Source organism: Blennius ocellaris (assembly GCF_963422515.1).
Source record: "Blennius ocellaris genome assembly, chromosome: 21".
In the NCBI taxonomy this organism is placed as follows: Eukaryota; Metazoa; Chordata; class Actinopteri; order Blenniiformes; family Blenniidae; genus Blennius; species Blennius ocellaris.
In genome coordinates this window covers 16,055,397-16,075,758 of record NC_137670.1, presented here as the reverse complement: position 1 = coordinate 16,075,758, position 20,362 = coordinate 16,055,397, and the positions used below count along the sequence as shown (strand labels likewise).

The window sequence follows — 20,362 nt, the reverse complement described above, 5'->3', positions numbered from 1 at the left end:
GTGTGCAGCCGAACCCTTTCATTGTGGTTTACAAGGGAGGGACCAGCAACCGGCATCGATCCGGCATTGATTGAATCATTGGTCCACGTACGCGCGCTTAGTAGTAGGTCAAAACGTGCCCGCGCACGTAAACGCCCCCTCCCCCTTCAGGCCGGTTGTTAGTCAGCCGCGCGCGGATTCAGTCAAGTGAGGCTACCGAAAGGTGGTGTTGACCGACCGCTGCAGGTTTTCATCAAGAAGCCTGAACATTTTCGACTCGTTAAGACATCTGACAGCGACGCCAGGTCCTTATTTTTAACGGAAGGGTCGGCGGTGGCGGAGTGCAGGCGACGCGACCGAGGGAGGAGAAATAAATCCCGGAGGGAAAGCGACCGAAGTGAGCTTGAGGATCAGAGCTAATGCTAACTTAGCCAGCCCGCTGCTCAAACAATTACACGGAAACTGGTGTAATTTGTCTTGTCGCTTGCTTCGGCGCAGCCAATGTGGTTACTAAGTTGATAGCCTGGAGGAATCTGTTAAGTTATGTGTTACATTTAATTTAATTATTGTGGTGTTTTTGCCTTTGCATTGTAGGCCACAAGCGCCTGGCATTCACTTTAGCAAGATTAGCACGAGTGGCCGGTCTTATTGAGGTTACACCGGCTCTGCGCTCCTCGGGACGGGGGATATTGCCAATCGTAGTTCGCTTTTCAAAGCAACTTGACATCGGGAGGCATCAGTGTTTATAAGTTCGTTTTACACTTGGTACTTTCTAAGCCTTGTGCTTCGCAATGCTGAAACAACAGCAGCCCGGCTCAGGCGGGAGAAAGGCGTCCAACGGAACATCGGGCCCCGCTGGTATGTCTTCACCAGTCAGCGGCATCAACAGCGGCAACAGGACACCAGCTGGGAGGTAAGCATGTTGGGGCGTTCGCTCAGGACAGTCCGGGGATTGTTCTGTGACTCCCAAGGCCTACCGGTTAAAGCGCTGTACGCCGAGAAGGCGGAACTGGGTAAATGGAACGCTCCGCCAGCCAATGAGATGGCTTCTTTTTTGAGTGGCAGATGTCGCGGACCAATCATATTTTGTGAAGGGGGTTCCAGTGGAGAGGGTTAGGTGAGACGAGGTTGCTGGGCGCAAATCAGCATGGAGGCGATGCAAAGTTTATCTGGCCCGTGAGAGCTGGAGAGAGAGAGTGAACGTTTAGCGAAAAAATAATCAAATCCACAAAATGACGTGTTTGCTATTGGTCGATGCTAAAAGAAAACGACATAGGGGGCTTGTGTTGATTTAATCGCCCCGATGTGGACCCATGTGTGCCGAAATCGGAGATGAGCGATTGTGTTTACTCAAGTCTCGTCGGCTTCGTCTTTGTTTTGTAACTGGCAATAACACACCGTCACGTGGGTTGTCTTGACGATATAGATTATTTTTTCCGTGTCCTCGTCGGTGTAAATTGTTGCCTCACGTTTGGGAGTGGATGATAACGCGATGTAAGCGTTGACGTTGTCATTATTTGATGTTTACGTCGTGTTTTCACATCCTTTGTCAACCATTTTGCCGGCAATAATCAGCCTGACACATATTGTTGAGGGGTTGTTGGAACAGAAAAGGCCATTCTTCACCTCATTTGACACCGTCTCGATGCCACGTTTTTTTGGTCCAAAGCCAAATAATCGTAGCCACTACACTAAATTCTCAGTCGAGATTTCTCGAGGATATTAGCGACTTGCTACTGAAGTAAGCAGGTCAACCTCTCAAATATTGGCACAGATTATTTCGTCCATGTGGAAAGTGACACCGATCCAACAGGCTTTGAAAATAGTTGTGTTCTTGTTTTTCACAGGAATCGAGCTTCTGCGAAGCCATCATTCCAGTCATCCCCTGTAAGTAGCATGCCACAGTTTGTCAACAAAACCTTAAAATAGGAGCATAGAATGCACTATTGTAGTAATGTCTGAGAGGAAATGCACAATCCAGTCTTTTGTTAAATGATAATGGATGTGTGAAAAACACTGTCTTAAATGGAATTGCAGATTCTAGCTGCAAATACTTGGGCTGCTTTTTATTTATACAGATATAAATGATTAAAAAAATTGTGTCTGTAGTGTTTTCAAAGTAGAAGGTTGGCTGTTGAAGAAGCTTTAAGGCTATTTTTGTTCTTTTGAGTCGGCAGCTCAGATGTTTCTCTTGAATAAAACCATGGATAGAGGGTGTGTTTCTTTTCGGTATTAGTCCTTCAGCCATGTCTGACTTCATTTTGTAGTTAAATAATGCACTCTTTCCCCTTCATCTGGGTTACATTGTTTTCCTCTTGTACATAAAATCCACAGGTGAACCTGCAACATAATATCTTGTTTCATACATTTAGGTTTATCAGTCTTGATCTCGAATAAAAAAAAATACTGAAAGTTGACAATTTCTCAAAGGTGAAAAAGATTATGCAGTTTAAAAGTACAATATGTTTTTCATTAGTTAATTTGTGTACTCTCCACAATTGAATGCATAAATGAAAAAAATCAGCCAACCGAAAAGGACTTTTTTTTTTTTTTTTTTTACTTGATCTTAACTTTTTGATGACCATTCTACGATAAAAAAAAAAAAATTGTTTGAGCAAATAAAATAAAATAAACCTTCACAAATCTGTGCAACTTCACTCACCTTCCATCACCTTTGAGGTTAATATATAATTCAGTTTCACATTCGGTTTCTGAACCAGACAAGGCTCTGGTACATATTAATGTCGTCCCGCCCATGCCCTCATTTAACCTTTCTTGATAAGACGTTGAAGCGCTTTTCTCTATCTATAGGTGTTCGAGGGTGTGTACAACAATGCAAGAATGCTTCATTTCCTCACAGCTGTTGTGGTGAGTTATTTGCCTTATTTTTATTATAAACCGTGATCATTTCAGAAAAATATCCTTTGACCCTTTCTTATTGGATTAAAAAAAAACTACGGCTACAATGTTGGCTTTTAATTTTGTGTTTAATCATGTCAGACTGCAAAATGGTTACTGTACATCCCATTTCATAGCTGCAGCTGTGTATATTTGTATAAACATTATTTGAATGGCCATTTCTCTTAAAAGAATACTCTCTTTCAGGGGTCCACTTGTGACATACGAGTGAAGAACGGCAGTGTCTTTGAAGGCATATTTAAGACTCTCAGTTCTCGGGTAAGAAGCTCACGTCGCGCTGTGAAGCAAACAATCCCCCGTGTGAAAGTCGATTCCCATTAAGCAAAAATGTGGCTTTCTCCTAAGTTGTCTAATTTATGTTGTTAAAGCCACTACAGAGTTCAAATTTCAGCTGCATTCTCTGTCTCCACTCTTAGTGCGAGCTGGCTGTGGACGCTGTGCACAAACACAGTGGGGAGGACAGCTCATCACCTCCTCCACGGAGAGAGGACATTACAGACACCATGATCTTCAGCCCCTCAGACTTGGTGACGATGATCTGCAGGGATGTTGACCTCAACTTTGCCACTAGAGGTACAAAGCCAATCATGTCGGGGTGCCGGAGTTTACATTTATTCCAGTTTTATGATGCATTTAAAGTGGAGATGCATAAATAGACGTTTGTTTCAGAAGTAATGCGTAATCATTGTTGAAGTGTTTCTTATTTTAGCTTGTCGCAATCTCAAAAAAAAAAACCAAAACCTTTGACTAGGTTGCTTTAAGCATGACTTTTGTAATTGCTCTTGGTGTCTCAGGGGTAAAGATATTGTCTGAACAAGCTCCTATTTCTCTGCAGCATCTTCAAAAGAAATTAGGCTTATGTAATATTGCATCATTTGATAGTTTGAGTTGGATTCAAGTGTGTTTTGCACAAACCTGCAAGAAGGAATAACTTGGTATTATCCTGACGTCTTTCATATGATTGTTAGACACCTTCACAGACTCGGCCATCAGTTCCACCCGCATCAATGGAGAACACAAAGAAAAAGTTCTGCAGAGATGGGAAGGAGGAGACAGCAATGGAGAGAGTTACGACCTGGAAAATGATGCAGTGGGTTTCTCTTTGTATTTAAAGACGAGAAATGTCAACTCTGCACCTTTGCAATACGCCGTTTGAACCGTGATTCTCACTCATCTTCTTCCATTTCACAGTCCAACGGCTGGGATGCAAACGAGATGTTTCGTTACAATGAAGTGAAATATGGAGTCACATCTACATACGATGCCAGCCTGTCCATGTACACGTAAGTTAACACATGGCTTCAACTAAATACAAAAAATATCTGGAAAGGTGCAACGTAAAGTGATTTGCATGATTTTATTTGTTTGCTAATTTAATAATACATCAAAAGACAGACTGTGGGAGAAAATTAAATATGGCTTACTCTTCACAGGTTGTTTTTTTATATGGAGCAGGGGTACTAGACTAAAAGCCTGCTTAAAGTGTTCATAGATTACATTTTTTCATGAAGAGGCATATCCTTGTAAAGCCTCCAGCAGGCAGCTGATGTGTGAATACAAGCGCAAACCAACATGCTATTGGTGCTTGGTATCAAGCACTATTGAAAGACGACTGCACTCAATAGGACGATTGCTGCTCTAAAGTGGAATGTGTTTTCATGGTGCTGCTTGCACAACTACATAAAACCATTAGCAGTTTTATTTGATGTATTTTCCTTCTCTCTCTCACCGTCCAGCGTACCTTTAGAGAGGGGCAACTCTGAGGTGTTCAGGCAAAGGGAAGCGCGCGCCGCTCGCTTGGCCAACGAGATTGAGGCGAGCCCCCAGTATCGTCACCGGGTCAATCTGGAGAATGACGAGGGCAAAAGCGAGGAGGACAAGTTCAGCTCCGTGGTGCGCGACGGCAACGACCGAGAGAGGGGTCGAGAGAGCCCCCGTGACAGAGAGCGCGAGAGGGGCCGGGACAGTCCTGGAGCCAACAACAGGTGAGCAGGGAACCTTTGAAAGGGGGGGGGGGGGTGGGGGGGGGGGGGCTTGAAACTGAAGAAAACAACTTTTGGTTGTTTCCCTGAAGTTTTGTGGCTTCAGAAAGAGAAGGTAACTTTACTGCAGGGATCATCAAGACGTTGTGTTCAACTCTGCAGTTTAATCGCGCCATAGAATCTAAACTGATCAGATTTTGTGGGAATCGATTTCTATGTCGATCTCGTGCTGATGTTCGTCTCTCTCAGGGAGGGAAAATACATTCCATTACCTCAGCGACAGAGAGAGATGAACCGCGAGCGGGAGCGTGCAGAGAGAGGCTCCGGTGGTCCTCCGCCACACAACCGCCTGAGCGGGGGCTACCGCTCCACTCCTCCGTCCTCATCCTCGTCTCCCAGACCCCCTCTGCCATCTGCTGCTGGACCACAGCCCGGAGTCTCCCCCTCGGAAAGAAACAGCCCCCTGTCGGCTCGAGGCGGGGCCTACGCTCCTCACCACCCGCAGGGCAGCCCCAGTCCCGGTCCAGGCTCTGGTCCTGCCAGCCCATACACACCTGCCTCTCCCGGTGGGCCGGCCTCCACCCCGTCTTCTGCTTCAACCGCTCCATCCCCGGCCAGCCCTCCTGCACCGCACGGACACGCAGTTCCTCATTCCCACTCCCTTCCACACTCACTGTCTGACGTTGGCAGGCCTGTTAATGGAGGTAAGCGTTTCTGCAGACGTTGTTTTTGCAGCTGTAACAGTTAAAAATGTTAACCCCCCCCCCCCTCCCTCCCCTTCTTCTCCCCCAGTTTCTGCCAGAACATCTCCAAAAGCCCAAAGACCCCCACAGTCAAGCAGGACAGGCCGCGGTCCAAACTCGCACAATCAGTCCACAGGTACAGTCATGATGCACCGTTTTATTTCACATGATCCTAAATCCCTGGTGAATGTTGCTTTAAATGTTAAATGCAATTGTTTCTTCTCGTCTTGGCGGCAGCTCGCTCCCCTAAATCAGGCTCTTCCCAGGACACACCTTATTTGGACACGTCATCCGTCTCTCTGCCTGCTCAGAAGACATCAGGACCTGCTCCTCTCTTCCCTGTAGATGGTACGTCTCATCCTGCCTGCTCCTTCTTTTCTAGTCCTGATTTAAAATAAAATACCAACTCCTAATGTATTAGCGGCGACAACTCATTACTTGTATCTACTTTCTAGTGAATGAAATCCTTGGTGCCGCTGCTAAAGAGCGCTCTGCCGAGAGCCCGTGCAGCACAGAGGAAAACAAGAGCAGTAAAGGTGCGATCACTCAGTGTTGGTGCCGAGTCGATGCCAGAAATAATTTTTAACCAAACACAAAGTGTACCTAACCCAACTGGTGCTCACTTGTGTCTTTGGTTCTCTGACAGCCTGCACAACTTCTAATATCTGTTGCCTCCCTTCTCTCCTCCAGCTCCTTCAGTTCAGCAGAGATCACAGATTGAGGAGCTGCGGAAATTTGGCAAGGAATTCAGGGTAAGAGTTCAGCCGTGGAGCAGCGAAGTGTGAGATGAGAGAATCTGCGAGGCTGTCGTCTCAGTTGTCCACTGCTGTCAGGCTTCTCATCACAACTACACACTACGGTTTATCACGTGGCACTGATGATCGACTGCATGTACATGTGGTTCTTTACTGTAATGTTTGAATGCGTTTCTTTCTCTAATACAGCAAGACTGCAAATAAGAAAATGCGCTAAACATAGAAAACGCACCTTAATATTTTTGGTTTGTCATTAAGTCTAAAACGGGATGTATTCAAAGCATTTCTTGTAAGACCATCTGCCTTTTCTTGATGTAAAGTAAAATTTTAAATTGATGTCCCTTTTTGCCAAAACACATACTTTTATCTATTTTGTACTGAATGCTGCTACCAAGGGCTGTCTGTAGATTTGTCTTGAGTTTTCCTACTGAAAAAACAAGGTTTATTTAGCTCTAAAAAATGTATTTGATTGAGATGATCACACTTATTTAAATTCAGCTTATCCAGCCCAGTAGAACTCAGTGCTCATGCTTTGCTGTTGATTCCTTGAAGCTTTATTTAATTGTTTACTATAAAATCAAAGGTAGAAAAGCCCCAAATAATCATTGTATTTGTTGAAGGAAATGGTGGATTGTTTGTTGCATAGATATATATTCACGTCTTTCACCTTCATGTCCTCCTCCCTTCAGCTCCAGCCGAGTGGAGGCGGCTCCAGCTCTCCCAGCTCTCCTGCAGCAGCGACGCCTCCGGCTGTGAGCGACGTTCCTCAGGCCACCGCAGCCAAGGCCTCTCAGTCGGACGCCGAGCCCAAATCCCAGCCTCAAGCTCCCAGCCCGTCTCAGCCCCAGCCGCAGCCCTCACCGGCCCCCGCCGAGGACCCCACCAAGGACAACGTGGCCACAGCGGGTGCCGCAGCATCGGTCGGCGCCGCGGCTCCCCTCTCAGACAGGCAGTCGCCGGCCGTCCCGCAGCCGGCCAGGACCCCTGGAAGTGATGAAGCCAGGTCTGATGGGACTGAGCTGACAGATGGCGTCGCAGAGTCAGTCTTTAGAGCCAAACTGATCTGTGAACTCTTGACCTTAACTTTCTTCTATTTATACAATTTCTCTCGCCCCCCTAGCCAAGTGAAGAAATCCACCTTAAACCCCAACGCTAAAGAGTTCAACCCCATCAAACCTCAAATGACTATGGTGAGACGGCGTTTCTCCCCTGAACGCAACGTATATCGTTTTGCTCAGGGCTTGATTTATTTATGCCTGTGTCAATATGCAGACAAAACCCAACACAGCCCCCACCCCACCTCGGCCAACTCCCCCGAGCCCAGTGGTCCTGCAGCACCCAGGTGGACAAGGACCGCTCTACAATACCCCCTACCTCTCCTACGTCTCACAGATCCACCCTGTGCAGGTACCAACATTGTTCTTTCACTGTGGAACTGTGACGGAAACATTTGCCTTGGTTTGAAAAATAACAAATCATAAAACATTAAAGATACAACTGGCCCGATCGCCCGTGTTGTGCTATGATTTAACCATGAGAGAAATTCTGTGCAGCATCTATCATTATTTTCAATGAGAATTGTTTATAGATGCAAATATGCTTATTTAGAGTTACAAATTCCCTGTCGTTTTTCGTACCTGTATATATTTTATAGTTTCTCCTGCTTGTGTTTCAGCAGCCTCAGATGTACCAGTACACCATGTCCACAGTCAGCCAAGGAAAGTACCCCCGGACAAAAGGTAAATAAATTCTCCTGACTCGGTGTTTCTATGTTGGATATGTCAGATTATTGATGCAACACTAACTCTTTGTGATTGCTGGCATCATATCTGTAGTATGAGGCCTTAAGGCAGCTAGATTGATTTTTAAAAAGTGTCAGAAGTCTCCATTTTAGCAGGAGACTGACATTTTTTTATTTTTTTAAATGTGATCTTGTTACATCAATACCTGGCACTAAGTTTAGTTTCTCCGCCCCCTGCGTTTTGTGCGATTTTCACCAAATGTGCTCACAGGCGTGTTGACAAGATGAGCAAAGTCCAACCTGTCGTCGTATTTCCCGCAGGCCTCTGAGACGCCCGATCCTTGTGTGTGTGTTCCAGATTTCTTGTAATCGCTTGTCCTTTCCCCGTCTCCTCAGGTTCGGTCGTGGCTCAGCGCTCTGACCACGGGACTTCAGCTCCTCCCCTCTTGCAGGCTGCAGCCTCAGCAGCTGGAGCGCCGCTGGTGGCCTCCCCCTACCCTCAGTCCTACCTGCAGTACAACCCGCAGCAGTACAGCCAGCAGCAGGTCATCCAGGCCATGGCCTCGTACCCTGGACAGGTACAACCATCTTTCTGGAGGATTCCGCCGTGGCCTTTTGTCCCTTCACACTATTCATTCCAATTTCTTTCCTTTCCCAGCCCATGTACTCGATGCTGCAGGGCGGAGCCAGGATGATAGGGCAAGGTGGAGGCCCCCACCCACAAGCCCTCGGTCCCCCGGGAGGCCAGTTCCAAACACAAGGTGAGGGACCCCAAGGACCGCAACAGGGCATCTATGGTGAGTTTGGATTAACATCCGCTCGATATGGGGGGAGAGTTGACCTGCGTGTCGACGCTGACGTCACTGGTATCCGCCCCGTGCAGCTCCGCCGTCGTTCTCTCATCACACGGGCGCAGTTCATCAGCCTCAACCTTCCAGTACCCCAACAGGCAACCAGCCCCCACAACAGCACGCCGCCCCCAGTCCCGGGCAGGTAAGAGGCCCCTGGAGGAAGGATTTGCACCGTCATCTGGCTTCTATAACCGTATTGCACTTTAAGCGGTGATTTAAATAGTTTGCGGTCTCTCTGCAGAACGCTCAGTCGGGTCCGCAGCCCCAGTCCTTGTACCACTCGGGTCCCTTGTCGGCACCCACCCCACCCAACATGCCCCCGGGCCACACATCTCCACAGGGTTCTTACCCCATCCAGGGTTACAGCATCCACAGCCACCAGGGCATCCCCCCCAGCTACCCGCTGGGACAGCTTGCACAGGTATGGTTGCACCGTTCTCAGTTTGATCAAACTGTTCATGTATAGGTAGGAAGTAACTGGAGCCACATGCCGTTCACCCGCAGGCCCACGTGCAGGGAGCCATGTCTGGCCCCCACCACACGGGGAGCCACGGTCAGCCCCAGCTGGTGATGCTGCAGCCTCCCCAGCAAGGCCCCGGCGCCGTGCCGCAGCACCCCCAACATGGCCCCCAGCAAGGAGCACACCAACACTTTTACATAGGACAACACGGTAAGAGAAGCAGCCGCCCCGGCTCCACTCGCCCGTTTTCAAGTGTGGCTTCTAACGACTCTCTCTCCGTCACCCACAGCGATGCAGGTACAGACGCACCCTGCGTCCTTCCATCCGCCTGGAAACTGAAACCGCCCGCCGACCTTCCCAAGATGCCCCACCCTCCCTCCCCCCGTTCCTCCTCCCAGGATGAATACGACTCGTTAAACTATAAGGATCCCGCAGCAGAGAAGACAAAACGTCTCCCAGCACCTTATTCTTCTGCTGTAAAGTTTCCATCAGTACACACCTCGGCGTCGGCCCCGAACCAGGAGGACCGCTTTTTTTTAATCGAAGCTGAAGGAAAAAGGCAGCAGAGTCCGACCCCTGCTGCTGTCCACTTTCTCTCTCCTCCCCCCTCCCCTCCCCCACCACCCCCCCTTGTTTTAGAGACACGAGGCACCTTGCTGGGCGGACCAGTCGGAGAGGGGGAAACCAGATGGAACAGCAGCAGCAGACTCATTCTTCCAGCAATGTGGTTTTTAGCCTTGTGGGGGGTTTTTTGTGACACAAACGGGGAAACGCGGACTTGTCGCAGGATTCTTCTCTTGAATACGGCATGAATGGAGGGATTTGAAGATGCGAGGAAGATTTTTAGCCTTTTTTTTTTTTTTTTTTTAACTTGATCCAGTAGTTTAAACGGCCCCTCTGCCCCTTTTTTTTCTCTCCCCCTCCTGTAGAAGAATAAAATTAATAATAAAAAAAATGGACAAGACAAAAAAAATTTTAAAAAACAATGACCAAAAAATAAAGTTTTCAACTCAACCACAAAAGCCTTGTTGGATTAATTTATTGTCCGATTGCCTCGCTCCCCCGCCGCATGAAGATAATGGCTTTAATGAGACACAGGAATTTATTTTTTTTCATTGCACAGTAGCGGCAGAGCTTTTAATTTGAAGCTCGCTGAGCAATTGCTATTATGTCAGGTTGACAAAACAAAGTAATTACCTCCTGGGGGACATTTCTTTTGCTTCTCATTAGGTCGGATTGGTTCTGCCAGGTGGAGCTGCATGTTAATTTGCAGCCGTCACTAGGGGGCGCCCTCTATACGGCGGCGGCAGCAAGTGAGGCTCGGTGTTTGTGGCAGATGTGGCTCTTTAGGTTAGTGGGACACTCGGATTCCCCCTCAGGCAGGTGTGACACGGCACTATAGCTCGGTGGCGGTTCTCCAGATCGATGTACTACCGAGCACGCCAGCGACTTCTACGTCAATGTGCCTCAGCGCGTGGCCTCGTTCCCCCCCCCCCCTCCCTGTAGTGTGCCGGGGCTCCTCGGGTCAGTGCAGCGGCCATCTTAGTGCGACAGGGCGTAGAGCTGCTCGGCGCTACGCTCCAGCCGGTCCCGGTACTCCAGGTTGGAGTAGTTGCCCTCGGGGACCCCCTGGGTGCCGTAGAGGAGACCCCAGCAGCAGCAGGCGATCACGGCGGTGCTGTCGCTGTCACCTGAGAGGCACGAGACACGAGTTTGATTCAATACTCGGGTGGATATTCTGTATTTACATGAAGCACAAAGTGCAAAGTCTGGAGATATAATGACTTAAAAAGCCTTTTTAATAATTCAAAAGCCACTCCGGTGAATTTCCACCGGAAGCTTTCAACGAGACACCGGAACACTTTGTCGGCTATAAAATGCTAAAAGCCTGGACTTTCTTTCCATCGTGTCGGCAACACTTCAGTGTCGTTTATCACACCTCCGTTGAAGGGTTCATCAAAACCCAACTTTTACACTTGGAAGTGTGATCACAGGATGATGCATTTCCACTTGACGCGCCGGAGCTGAGTCACACTTGTGATGATGTATTGACCTTAATTCTGCCTTTGTTTCAACGTGAGCACACTCACTTAAAAGCTGTTCACTGAACAGTGTGAGGAAAAAAAGTATTCTCTTAATACTTTATTTGTGCTGCAAAGTGGCTGCTTGAGTTCCAGAAAGGTGAGATGAGGCTCAGAGCTGGATAAGGTACAACTGTTGGATTATTCAACTTGGATAAACCAGGAGTAGCTAAATACAATAGTCAGTGTTTGACCAACCAATATATGCAGATGTTTCTGCATTTGAGTGATCAACCTTTAGTTTTGCATGAAAATGGAAGTTTGTGGATCGTACGTAGTCAAAATTGTTGATTTATCTGGTTTGGGTGTTGACAAATGAAGTGAAGATGTAGCACAACTACCACCAACATTATCTGTTTGAAGTCTGAATGAATAGAGATGAAAATACTGTTTTTCTTTCGCTTTTTGTCCGTCTATTCCCCCCGTCCATTCGCAAGTCTCACCTCCGTGGAAGCCGGCTCTGCTCATCAGCTCCTCCCAGTCGGAGCCTGCGGCCAGCAGGGCGTCCAGCGCTATCATGGGGGCGTCGTGTCCGCTGCGTCCGGCCCAGCCCGACAGACTGAAGCCCTTGTAGGCTTCGTCTCTCTCCGCGGGGCCGTAGGACTCCGGCCAGATTACCGGGCCCACGCCGTTAGAGATGCCCCTGTAATCCAGGTACCTGCGGACAGAGGTGAGGCGATAAGGTTTGTCTAGAAAAAAAACAAGTGTCCTCTATATCTCAGGAGTTGTTCTTTCTTCTGTAAATGAAGGTCAAGTCATTCCGGGCCGTGACATTTTCCGTGCGCTTTCACGTCACGACGCGTTAACCTCCGCACTGAAATAGGTTAATGGAGGCTGCCGACGTCGGTCATGTGAATCTGAGCCGACAAGACCCGCCTCCGGCCGCTCGTACCACTGCCACTTGTCGCAGAAGTAGCCCCAGTCCCTCTCCGTCTCCTCCACGGCGAAGTCCCGACCCCGGACGAAGCTCCTGGCGATGGGGCAGGCCTCGTTGAGCAGGCCCATGCCCCAGGTGGTGATCGGCCGGCGCTGGACGGCGTACGCCGTGAAGAGGGCCGACGCCACGGCGCCCAGGAAGCCCGTGGGGTGAGGGTGGGTCATCCTGCCCGTCTCTATGGCGACCGCCACCAGCGACAGCAGCTGGTCTGGTTTAGGATACCTGGTGGAGACGAAAACGCGACACTTCTTATCAACAGTTCAATGTGGATTCGTGCTCTCGTTCACAAAGGGAAAGAGGTTTGACAGCTGAATGGAGATGTCTGGACATATTTTTTGTGTTTTGCACACAATTTACCCTCCGTAATTACTTCTTTTTAAGCTTTAATGGACTCTGCATCATGTTCCTACCCGGTGATGGTTCAATCCTGCACCTTGGCTATTCAGTTACTTTCTGCTCAGTGATCAAAGAATGTCTCCTTCAATTTCTTTTAAAATTATTCAGGATGAAATCGGCAAAAAATAAAATAAAATAGAGGAATGTTTGCCGTCACATTATTTCTTTGGCTGAGCGAACCGACATCTACAAAATATCTTTAGTACCAACAAGGACGGAAACACTTTGACTGATTTATGCCATTAAACGGTTTCGTGATGAATTATTCAATCAGACCCATGAAGCACATTTCAAACAAAAACAATTTGCGGAAAAGTGCTTCACATGATTTAAAAAGAGCAAAGACGGTGGATGAGCACAGACGAACCAAACTCTTCAACTAAATACAGCCTGTTGACAAATGAACTAATTATGTGATTCATCCATTTGTAAGCTGTCACAAAAGTTTTTTAAAATCCACAAAAAAAAAAAAAAGGAGGAAAATTAATGACATTTTCAAGTTGTAGAATCATCTCACTCCTTTTTCCATTCTGGCCTGACGCCAGATCAATCTAAACAGCAACTGACGCTATTAAAATCATAAGTTGCAGCCTTTTCTGTTGTGAGCAACAACAAACTGAACGTAACGCCGACATCACATATAGAGGCTCTGACCTACAGCGAATATGTCAGGAGCTATTTTAGACTCTGACCTTAAAGCAGCTCTGCTGAGTTTTCTTTCTAACAAATGTTATATTTACATTCAGTCACAGTCGTACATTATGTTTTCCCTTCAGGTCTGACAATCGTTGTTGAGGTTGTTTCCCTCCTTTATGAAAACAGGACAAAGCAGTAAAATACATCAAATCCACATTGTTTTCATTAAACGCTGAGAAGGTGCAGTATGTATATATATACTTTATATTCTGCAAAAAAGAGCATTAAGGTTCACATTAATGGTGTTTCTGGTTCACAAGGTAGTTTTTCTTGGATCTGAAGCTTTAAAATCAATTGACCTTAAGTTCAAAACTATTCATGTTAACGTATAAAGCAAAGAAGTTATTGCCAGGTGATATTCAGAAAATGCTTTGTGAAAGAGAGAGCATATGATTTTGGCGGAAAGTTAAATGTGAAGATTCATGAAGTGCAAACTATTATCTGGCGTAAAACTGTGGAACACATTGTGTTTGTAGATAAAGCAAAAATCCAAATGTAATTCAGTTTAAAAACAGATATACTTGATACTTGATAATGACTGGGGGCTTGTTAGTTTTGTGGATAATGTTAAATTGATGAATATACTTTACCAACTGTAGAAGATTGTAGAATTATTGATGTCCGTTTGCATGAATGTAGTGGCATTCACAGTAAATACTGTTGTGCATGGTTCAATAGCTGATGCTAAATTAAGAAAAACATATTGATAAAGATGCTTGAGTACTTGAGGAGTCGGATTAAAAAGTTATTCAATATTACAGTGAGTTTTCAATGTGCAAGTTACAAATGTCACATGTTATGGTGAATTTATTCTGAGTAGAGGAATCTCTTTTAAGGAATCCTATTCTCTCTTAATCATTTTATTCTGTCCATTTTATACGCGCTATGTTGTTTAATTTTTTTTATTGAAGAGGTTTATCAACACAAAAACTTAATTTCACTACTTTTCTGTTTTTTCGAAGCCAACATGTTATATGAACCCTGAGAAAAGAAGGTGAAAATCCTCAGAAAAACCCCCTCTAACACGTGTTATTATATAATGGTGTCACAAATGATCCCACTGCAGGTTCAAGCAAAGAGAAGAACATATACGAAGTTCCTCACCGACATGTTTCGTGGTTTCTCTCACCTCAGGCCAATGCACATGGACCTCATGGCTGCACCACAGCCAGTCCCCTCGGGGTTGTACGGCACTCTGAAGCCCCCGTCCTCTCCAGGCCTCAGTTGGGAAACTCCTGAAAAGGTCGAACGACATCTACGCGTCACGTCTCGCTACCAAACTACGTGATTAAGACTTACACATGAGCGCTTTTCCACTACTTCTGGGAATGAAAATTCAGTAAGAGATTCAAATGAAGCCAGGGGGGGATATTTTAAAATAAAATTAATAAAGACCCTGTGGGGTTTTTTCCTCCTACACCTTCTGCCCAGAGACGTACATCTCTGCAACATCACATTAGAGGCCGTTTGAAAAACTCCCTACTCGTTGTCCAGAAGTGTAATACTGCAATAAGTGGGTCAAAACGCCGCCACAGAGTGTCACTCTCTGGTTTACCGAGATGTTTAATATCCTCATGAAAGGCGACAAGCTGCGATAAAAAGTAAAGGTCAGTTATTTGTAATAGTTTGGACACCTTTCCTCTGTACTTATGATTGGAGACAAATTACAACGGTTATTTTTGTTATCCTTTATATTTTTATGTCACTCAATCTACTTTTATTAATCTAGTTTTTTTTTTTTTTAACTTAATCTCTCTACGTTTAATAAAAATAATGAAAATAGTAGAACTCATACAGTACTTTTTGTTATTTTGTTATATTACTACTCTGGTTAATTGGATTACAGTTTGCATTTCGTCTTGTTTGAATGTATAACTGATGGGTTGGTGTGGAGGGCTTTGTTTTGTGTGTGTTGTATTTCCTGTGTGCATAAAAGCAATTTTTAAAAAGAAACAGAAATGAACACTTTGTTTTACCCAGGATGCTCGATGGCCCTGGTTTCCTCCCCTCCATGTCCTTCATCCCCTCCACGTAGCGAGCAGCCACCTCGTGCAGCAGCTCCTCGCCGCCCTTCCCTGCGCACGAGGAACGACTTGGTTTGAACTGCAGATGTTAAAAGACGCAACTAATCTGCGAACGAGGCGGGTTATCTGCCTCGTCACGCTAAAAAGGTCACGCTGAATTTCTGCCGGTTCTGCTCGTCCTCCTGTAGAGCTGTAATGGAGCAGCAAATCAAGGCGATGAGTGGAAATTAGATCTGACCTTTCGTCGGGACTCTTAAAGAGGGAGGGTACGAGAAAAAAAAAAAAAAACCAACAATGACGAACAGATCGATTCAATCAGCTCCTCGTTTGAGGCAGGGACCCGAGAGCAGACGGGTTGATTGTGGTTTGGACCTCACCGGTTGCCAGTCCTTCAGCGGTTGCCAGATGCAGAACGGTGTCGTCGCTCACGGGCCAGTCGGGGAGTTCGGCCTTGATGTTTGTCAGACCGCCCAGCTCCTGCAGCTCCTGCAAGGACAGGAAGGACGGAGATGGACACTGTCAGGAACTCCAGAGTCGAATTTGTAATTCCAACTCCTTGTGATATTGTGGCATCACTTCACTCGGTATTTGTTTTTTGTTTTTTAAATCTCCCACTGACCTTGTGGATAGTTGGTCCTGATTGGTTGTACTCCCAGAGCTGGTTCCTGTAGCCCAGAGCGTCTCCAACACCACTCAGCAACATGGCGGCCTTGTAGTGCTCCAGTGTAGCAGATCTGCAGGGATAAACAGTGTTGGCACTCTGCTCCACTGCTCAGTATCCAAAACTGTGTAAACTGCATTGAAAGAACAAAAACAAACTACACTTGTCAGACCGGCTTCAACCTCACAGCCTCTGTGAGCTGGAGGCAGCAGGTTCTGGTTGGTTGTACTTCTGTATATGTGGCCTTGTTATATGGATTAAACTGTGTTTGTTAGACACTTACAAGGAAACGTATGTATTCTCACACAAATGTACCTTCGAAATGTATAGAGAGAACTTTATTATTGTTGTTTGCTATAGCCTGAGGGCTTTATGCATGATTTGTCTATTGAGACCTTACATCACTTGAAGTAATCATATAATTGATTTAAAAAAAAAAAGGAGCAAAAACAAATGTCTTCTCAATTAGATGGAGGACAAGAAGTATTGGAAAAAGGTCAAACCTAATCTTAAAGCATTTCACTGGATTTGCCTTCTTTACTTGAATGAATTCTTTAAACAGACGCATGCACTGTGTTTGCACTTATACAACGTATATAAACCTATAAGTACAAATTGGTTTTCTGTGTTGATATTTAATGTTTTGTCAATAAAATACAGTGTTTTTGTATTATTTCACGCAGATCAACCAAACAGGCGTTTAGCATTTTACTCTGGAAGGAAATGATACACGTCAAACTCAACAGATATGAACGATCCGGTGAACAAACGAGTTGTTAATTCTTCCCCCATGCTGCTGCAGCCTCACCGAGACATGGCGGCGTGGCTGGCCGGGAATCAGGCGTCGCGAGGCGGTCAGACACGTGCACGTCACACCGGTGCTGCCGGGCGCGCGGGTCTCTGCGCTCAAGCAGATCCGGGGGGAAAAAAGAAAGAAAGACCCGCACACTGCGTTCGGCAGAGTTATTCAGCGCTTCTTTCGGATTCCTCTTCACACGTGCGGCCTAAAAAAAAAAACAGCCGCAGCTGCAGGACGAGGCTCCAGACGGACAGATGGACGCGCCGCAGCAACACGAGAGGCCAAAGTCTCTGGACAACAACACTCCAGACTCCCTCTGCGTTTTTTAAAGTGCAACACATGCGTGTCTGTGTTCACCAGAGTGCTGCTTGGTGGTGAGTCCTGCACATTTTGAAACCTCCTAAAAAAAAAGCTTAGAATTAAAAGTAATAATAAAAAAAGATGAACAGAGCACTGGCAGACACGTGCAACATTAAACCCACCCTATAAAGCACTGAAATCAATCCTTAAATGAAATGTACAACTCATGGGTGGATAGTTAAACTGTGTAGTTATGATCGCAGGAGCGTCTCTCGTAGTTTTATTCTGATCCGGGACACTCACCATCACAAATCACACATATAGAGGGAGAAACTCATGCACATGCCAATTCCCCATTGGCTATTGAACCCTCAACCAGTCCTAGTGATCTCTATTGACTTCCAGCTTGTGCTTATTGCTTATTATTTCACTCAGCAACTCAAAAAATAACTCTAAACTTAACCCGTGATGGATTAATTGATCATTTGTAAACTATTTCCTCACAGTTTTGAATAAATCATCCTTTCATACAGTTTATCTGTTTTTTTGGTGAATTTCCTCATGAATATGAAAAGCAGATTGAAGAGGTACAAATTAAACCCCATAATTGTTTACAAGTGGGTTTTTTTTTTTTTTTTACCTTTTGCCATCTGGAAGTGCTTTAATCATTTCAAGTGTTTATTATTTGTTTTATTTATTTATTTTTAAAAAGGTGATTTGCCTTCCTGATTATCATCCTGACAAGAGCCCCAATACTCTGGTGTTTTACATCGACTGACGGAGGCTGAAAGGTGGTGTTCGTCAGTGCATCACAGGACTGACATGGACAGACACACAACCACCTCAACAGACACACTCAACATGCTGGTTTGTCAATTGCGAGTGGAAAAGAATAAACTCATTCATAAAACATCTATATTCAAGTGTAAGTCTGGCCACCTTTTCAAATACTGAATTAACAAGTGTTAACATACACATTTATGTGAAACACCTTTATAATTTCAGCCCATATATCTGCTTCTAAGGATTATGATTAGGACGGATGTAAAAAAAAAAGAAAAAGTCCCCTCAATGGGAAGGTCAGTCATGGTTACATGTATTGATTGACCCACTGGTTCTCCAGCAGGGAAAAAGAGGTTATTAATTTCAGTGAGTTCAATAAGGTCCTGCACACCAAACATTTAGACAGACGGGGTGTGTGGAGAGAGTTCAGCCCAGTTCACCAGCGCTTACATTAACAAATGTTTAACAAAAACAACAACAAAAAACCCCCACAGAGCATTAGATGGATGTTGGGGGAGAAAGAAAAATAGACTCACATGTCACATTTGAGCTTTTTTCTATATGCTGACCAGAAACCTAGCACATTTTTTGTGCCTCTTTTAGATGGAAAATGAAATGAGATATCTTATATTACAGCGATATCTTTGTTACTGGTGGAGTTTGCATGTTCTCCTTGTTTGTGCGTGGGATTCTGACAGATGGATGGATGGATGGAAGGATTGATGGATTGTTAGTTGGTTGCAGGGATAAACACGACAATCCCAGCTAAGTAAAGGTGAAAGCAGCCCTCTGGAGACGTTGCCAGCGCAAACATCGATAATATCGATACCGACGTTGGTGTTGATATCGAAATGATACCAGTGCAATGAGACCGATACAAATTGAAATTTCAAATTTGTTCTGGAGTGACAGTTTTGTACAGTTTGTTTAGGAACAAACTCCAGACATCACAATGTATGGCAAAAACAGATTTCTTACTGTTTGAACCAATTTTTTTAATATGGTAATGACGTGTATTTTTGTTTGCCGATGAACTTTTCCCAAATTCTTTTCTCGGTTTAACAAATTAATAAACCAAAGGAAAACTATGGCAAAAAAAAACCCTCTAAAAAGTGATGAAAATTCATCTGGCTTTCGCAATTTCATGATGCTTTAACATTGAATATTAGGAAGTATCGGCATCAGCGATACTGGTTCTGTATTTACTTGGTATCGGATCGATACCAAACCTTTCATTCCAGCACGCCACCAGCTAACATAATACACATTCTCACTTAAAGGCAGTTTTTTGTGTCACTAGTTTAAATCAAATGTTTTTGAGCTGAAAAAAAAACCCAACCTAAGAATGTAAAGAATCATGCAAACCCCCAAAAATCCCCCAGACATGACACACTTGTTATATCACTTCGATCATTTATAGACGTATTTAGCTCAAATCTGCATTCATGTAGCATAAATTGTACCTGCTGCACCACAGACTGCCATGCATCTTGCTCCAGGTCTCCTAGTCGAGCGGCGTCGTGTTGTGTCCGACCTGCAGCCTCCAGCCATTACTCAAATCTTACAGCGCCATTAGGTTTCTTGTGAATAAATCCAGCTCCAGGGTTGGACAGCTCGTGTCGGCTCTGCAGCCCCTCCCGCCACACGGTGGCGTGGTTTCACCACCGCGACGCCCGGGCCTATAAACAGATGTGTGGATTGACACTGGCAGCTGGTGGATCCCCGCGTTTGGACGGTGATTCCCCGTGGCTGCTGCACACGGCCAGAGACGATTACCGTCCAGAGCAGAGTGTGCGCTGAAGACTGCAGGTATCGGGAGGGAGAAAGGCCTGCGGGCGATTTGTCACATGGATTGTCACAAGCTATAAAGGACTCCGGCGAGCACAGCCACGGAGAGTCACGGTGGGAAAATAACAGCAGATGACCCATGTGCAGATATGCATGGAGGGTGACGGCGCCTATACTTTATCACAGCTGTTGTGGGCCGCGGTGTGTGTGTGTGTGTGTGTGTGTGTGTGTGTGTGTGTGTGTGTGTGTGTGTGTGTGTGTGTGTGTGTGTGTGTTTAAGGAAGCCTGTAATGTCGAAAATACCTGACAGCTCACTGCGAAATATTAAGTCTCTACAAAACTAACTAAATACACGGATCATAAAGCAAATCCTAAGTAAATAATCGGCTATGGCAACGATGCAGTTGAGGGGGGGGGGGGGGTTAAACCCTTCTCTTATTTCATGCTGCTGTTGAAAATACCAGCTG

The 20,362-nt window shown here is 45.7% G+C and overlaps 2 protein-coding genes across 7 annotated transcripts; one reads left to right on the top strand and one right to left on the bottom strand.

The window, feature by feature from the left end:
• Window positions 1-191: 191 nt before the first annotated feature.
• atxn2l (ataxin 2-like) lies at window positions 192-10,432 on the top strand. 6 transcript variants are annotated; one of them, XM_080517817.1, is made up of 22 exons: window positions 192-892; window positions 1,827-1,866; window positions 2,791-2,847; window positions 3,085-3,156; window positions 3,315-3,471; window positions 3,867-3,988; window positions 4,090-4,181; window positions 4,635-4,883; window positions 5,130-5,584; window positions 5,673-5,759; window positions 5,861-5,971; window positions 6,079-6,159; window positions 6,314-6,375; window positions 7,068-7,568; window positions 7,651-7,785; window positions 8,057-8,117; window positions 8,516-8,697; window positions 8,778-8,916; window positions 9,003-9,112; window positions 9,212-9,391; window positions 9,475-9,640; window positions 9,720-10,432. In XM_080517817.1, exons 1-22 carry the CDS (start codon window positions 771-773, stop codon window positions 9,767-9,769), a joined length of 3,231 nt encoding a protein of 1,076 aa, XP_080373943.1. In that variant the 5' UTR covers window positions 192-770; the 3' UTR covers window positions 9,770-10,432. The 6 variants fall into 6 exon arrangements, with proteins under 6 accessions (XP_080373943.1, XP_080373941.1, XP_080373945.1 ...); XM_080517815.1 differs by having other exon boundaries at window positions 9,194-9,391; XM_080517819.1 differs by having other exon boundaries at window positions 8,054-8,117; window positions 8,778-8,880.
• A 50-nt stretch (window positions 10,433-10,482) lies between these two features.
• Window positions 10,483-19,677, bottom strand: adprh (ADP-ribosylarginine hydrolase). The gene is made up of 9 exons (XM_080517192.1): window positions 19,571-19,677; window positions 17,034-17,424; window positions 16,184-16,298; window positions 15,942-16,050; window positions 15,517-15,615; window positions 14,670-14,775; window positions 12,404-12,670; window positions 11,955-12,169; window positions 10,483-11,121 (listed from the first exon to the last, which is right to left on the bottom strand). The coding sequence occupies exons 2-9, from the start codon at window positions 17,039-17,041 to the stop codon at window positions 10,973-10,975; spliced, it is 1,068 nt and encodes a 355-aa protein (XP_080373318.1). The 5' UTR covers window positions 17,042-17,424; window positions 19,571-19,677; the 3' UTR covers window positions 10,483-10,972.
• Between the last annotated feature and the right edge of the window lie 685 nt (window positions 19,678-20,362).

What these genes read in the sequence shown, in the direction of transcription:
- atxn2l (XM_080517814.1), top strand. Translation starts at nt 771, where the DNA reads ATGCTGAAACAACAGCAGCCCGGCTCAGGCGGGAGAAAGGCGTCCAAC. An exon ending in ACGACCTGGAAAATGATGCA is followed by an intron (nt 3,989 to 4,089) that starts GTGGGTTTCTCT and finishes TCCATTTCACAG; the next exon opens with TCCAACGGCTGGGATGCAAA. An exon ending in CTTTTACATAGGACAACACG is followed by an intron (nt 9,641 to 9,719) that starts GTAAGAGAAGCA and finishes CGTCACCCACAG; the next exon opens with CGATGCAGGTACAGACGCAC.
- adprh (XM_080517192.1), bottom strand. An exon ending in TCCATGTGCATTGGCCTGAG is followed by an intron (nt 12,671 to 14,669) that starts GTGAGAGAAACC and finishes CGTCTCCACCAG; the next exon opens with GTATCCTAAACCAGACCAGC. An exon ending in TTCTGCGACAAGTGGCAGTG is followed by an intron (nt 12,170 to 12,403) that starts GTACGAGCGGCC and finishes CTCTGTCCGCAG; the next exon opens with GTACCTGGATTACAGGGGCA.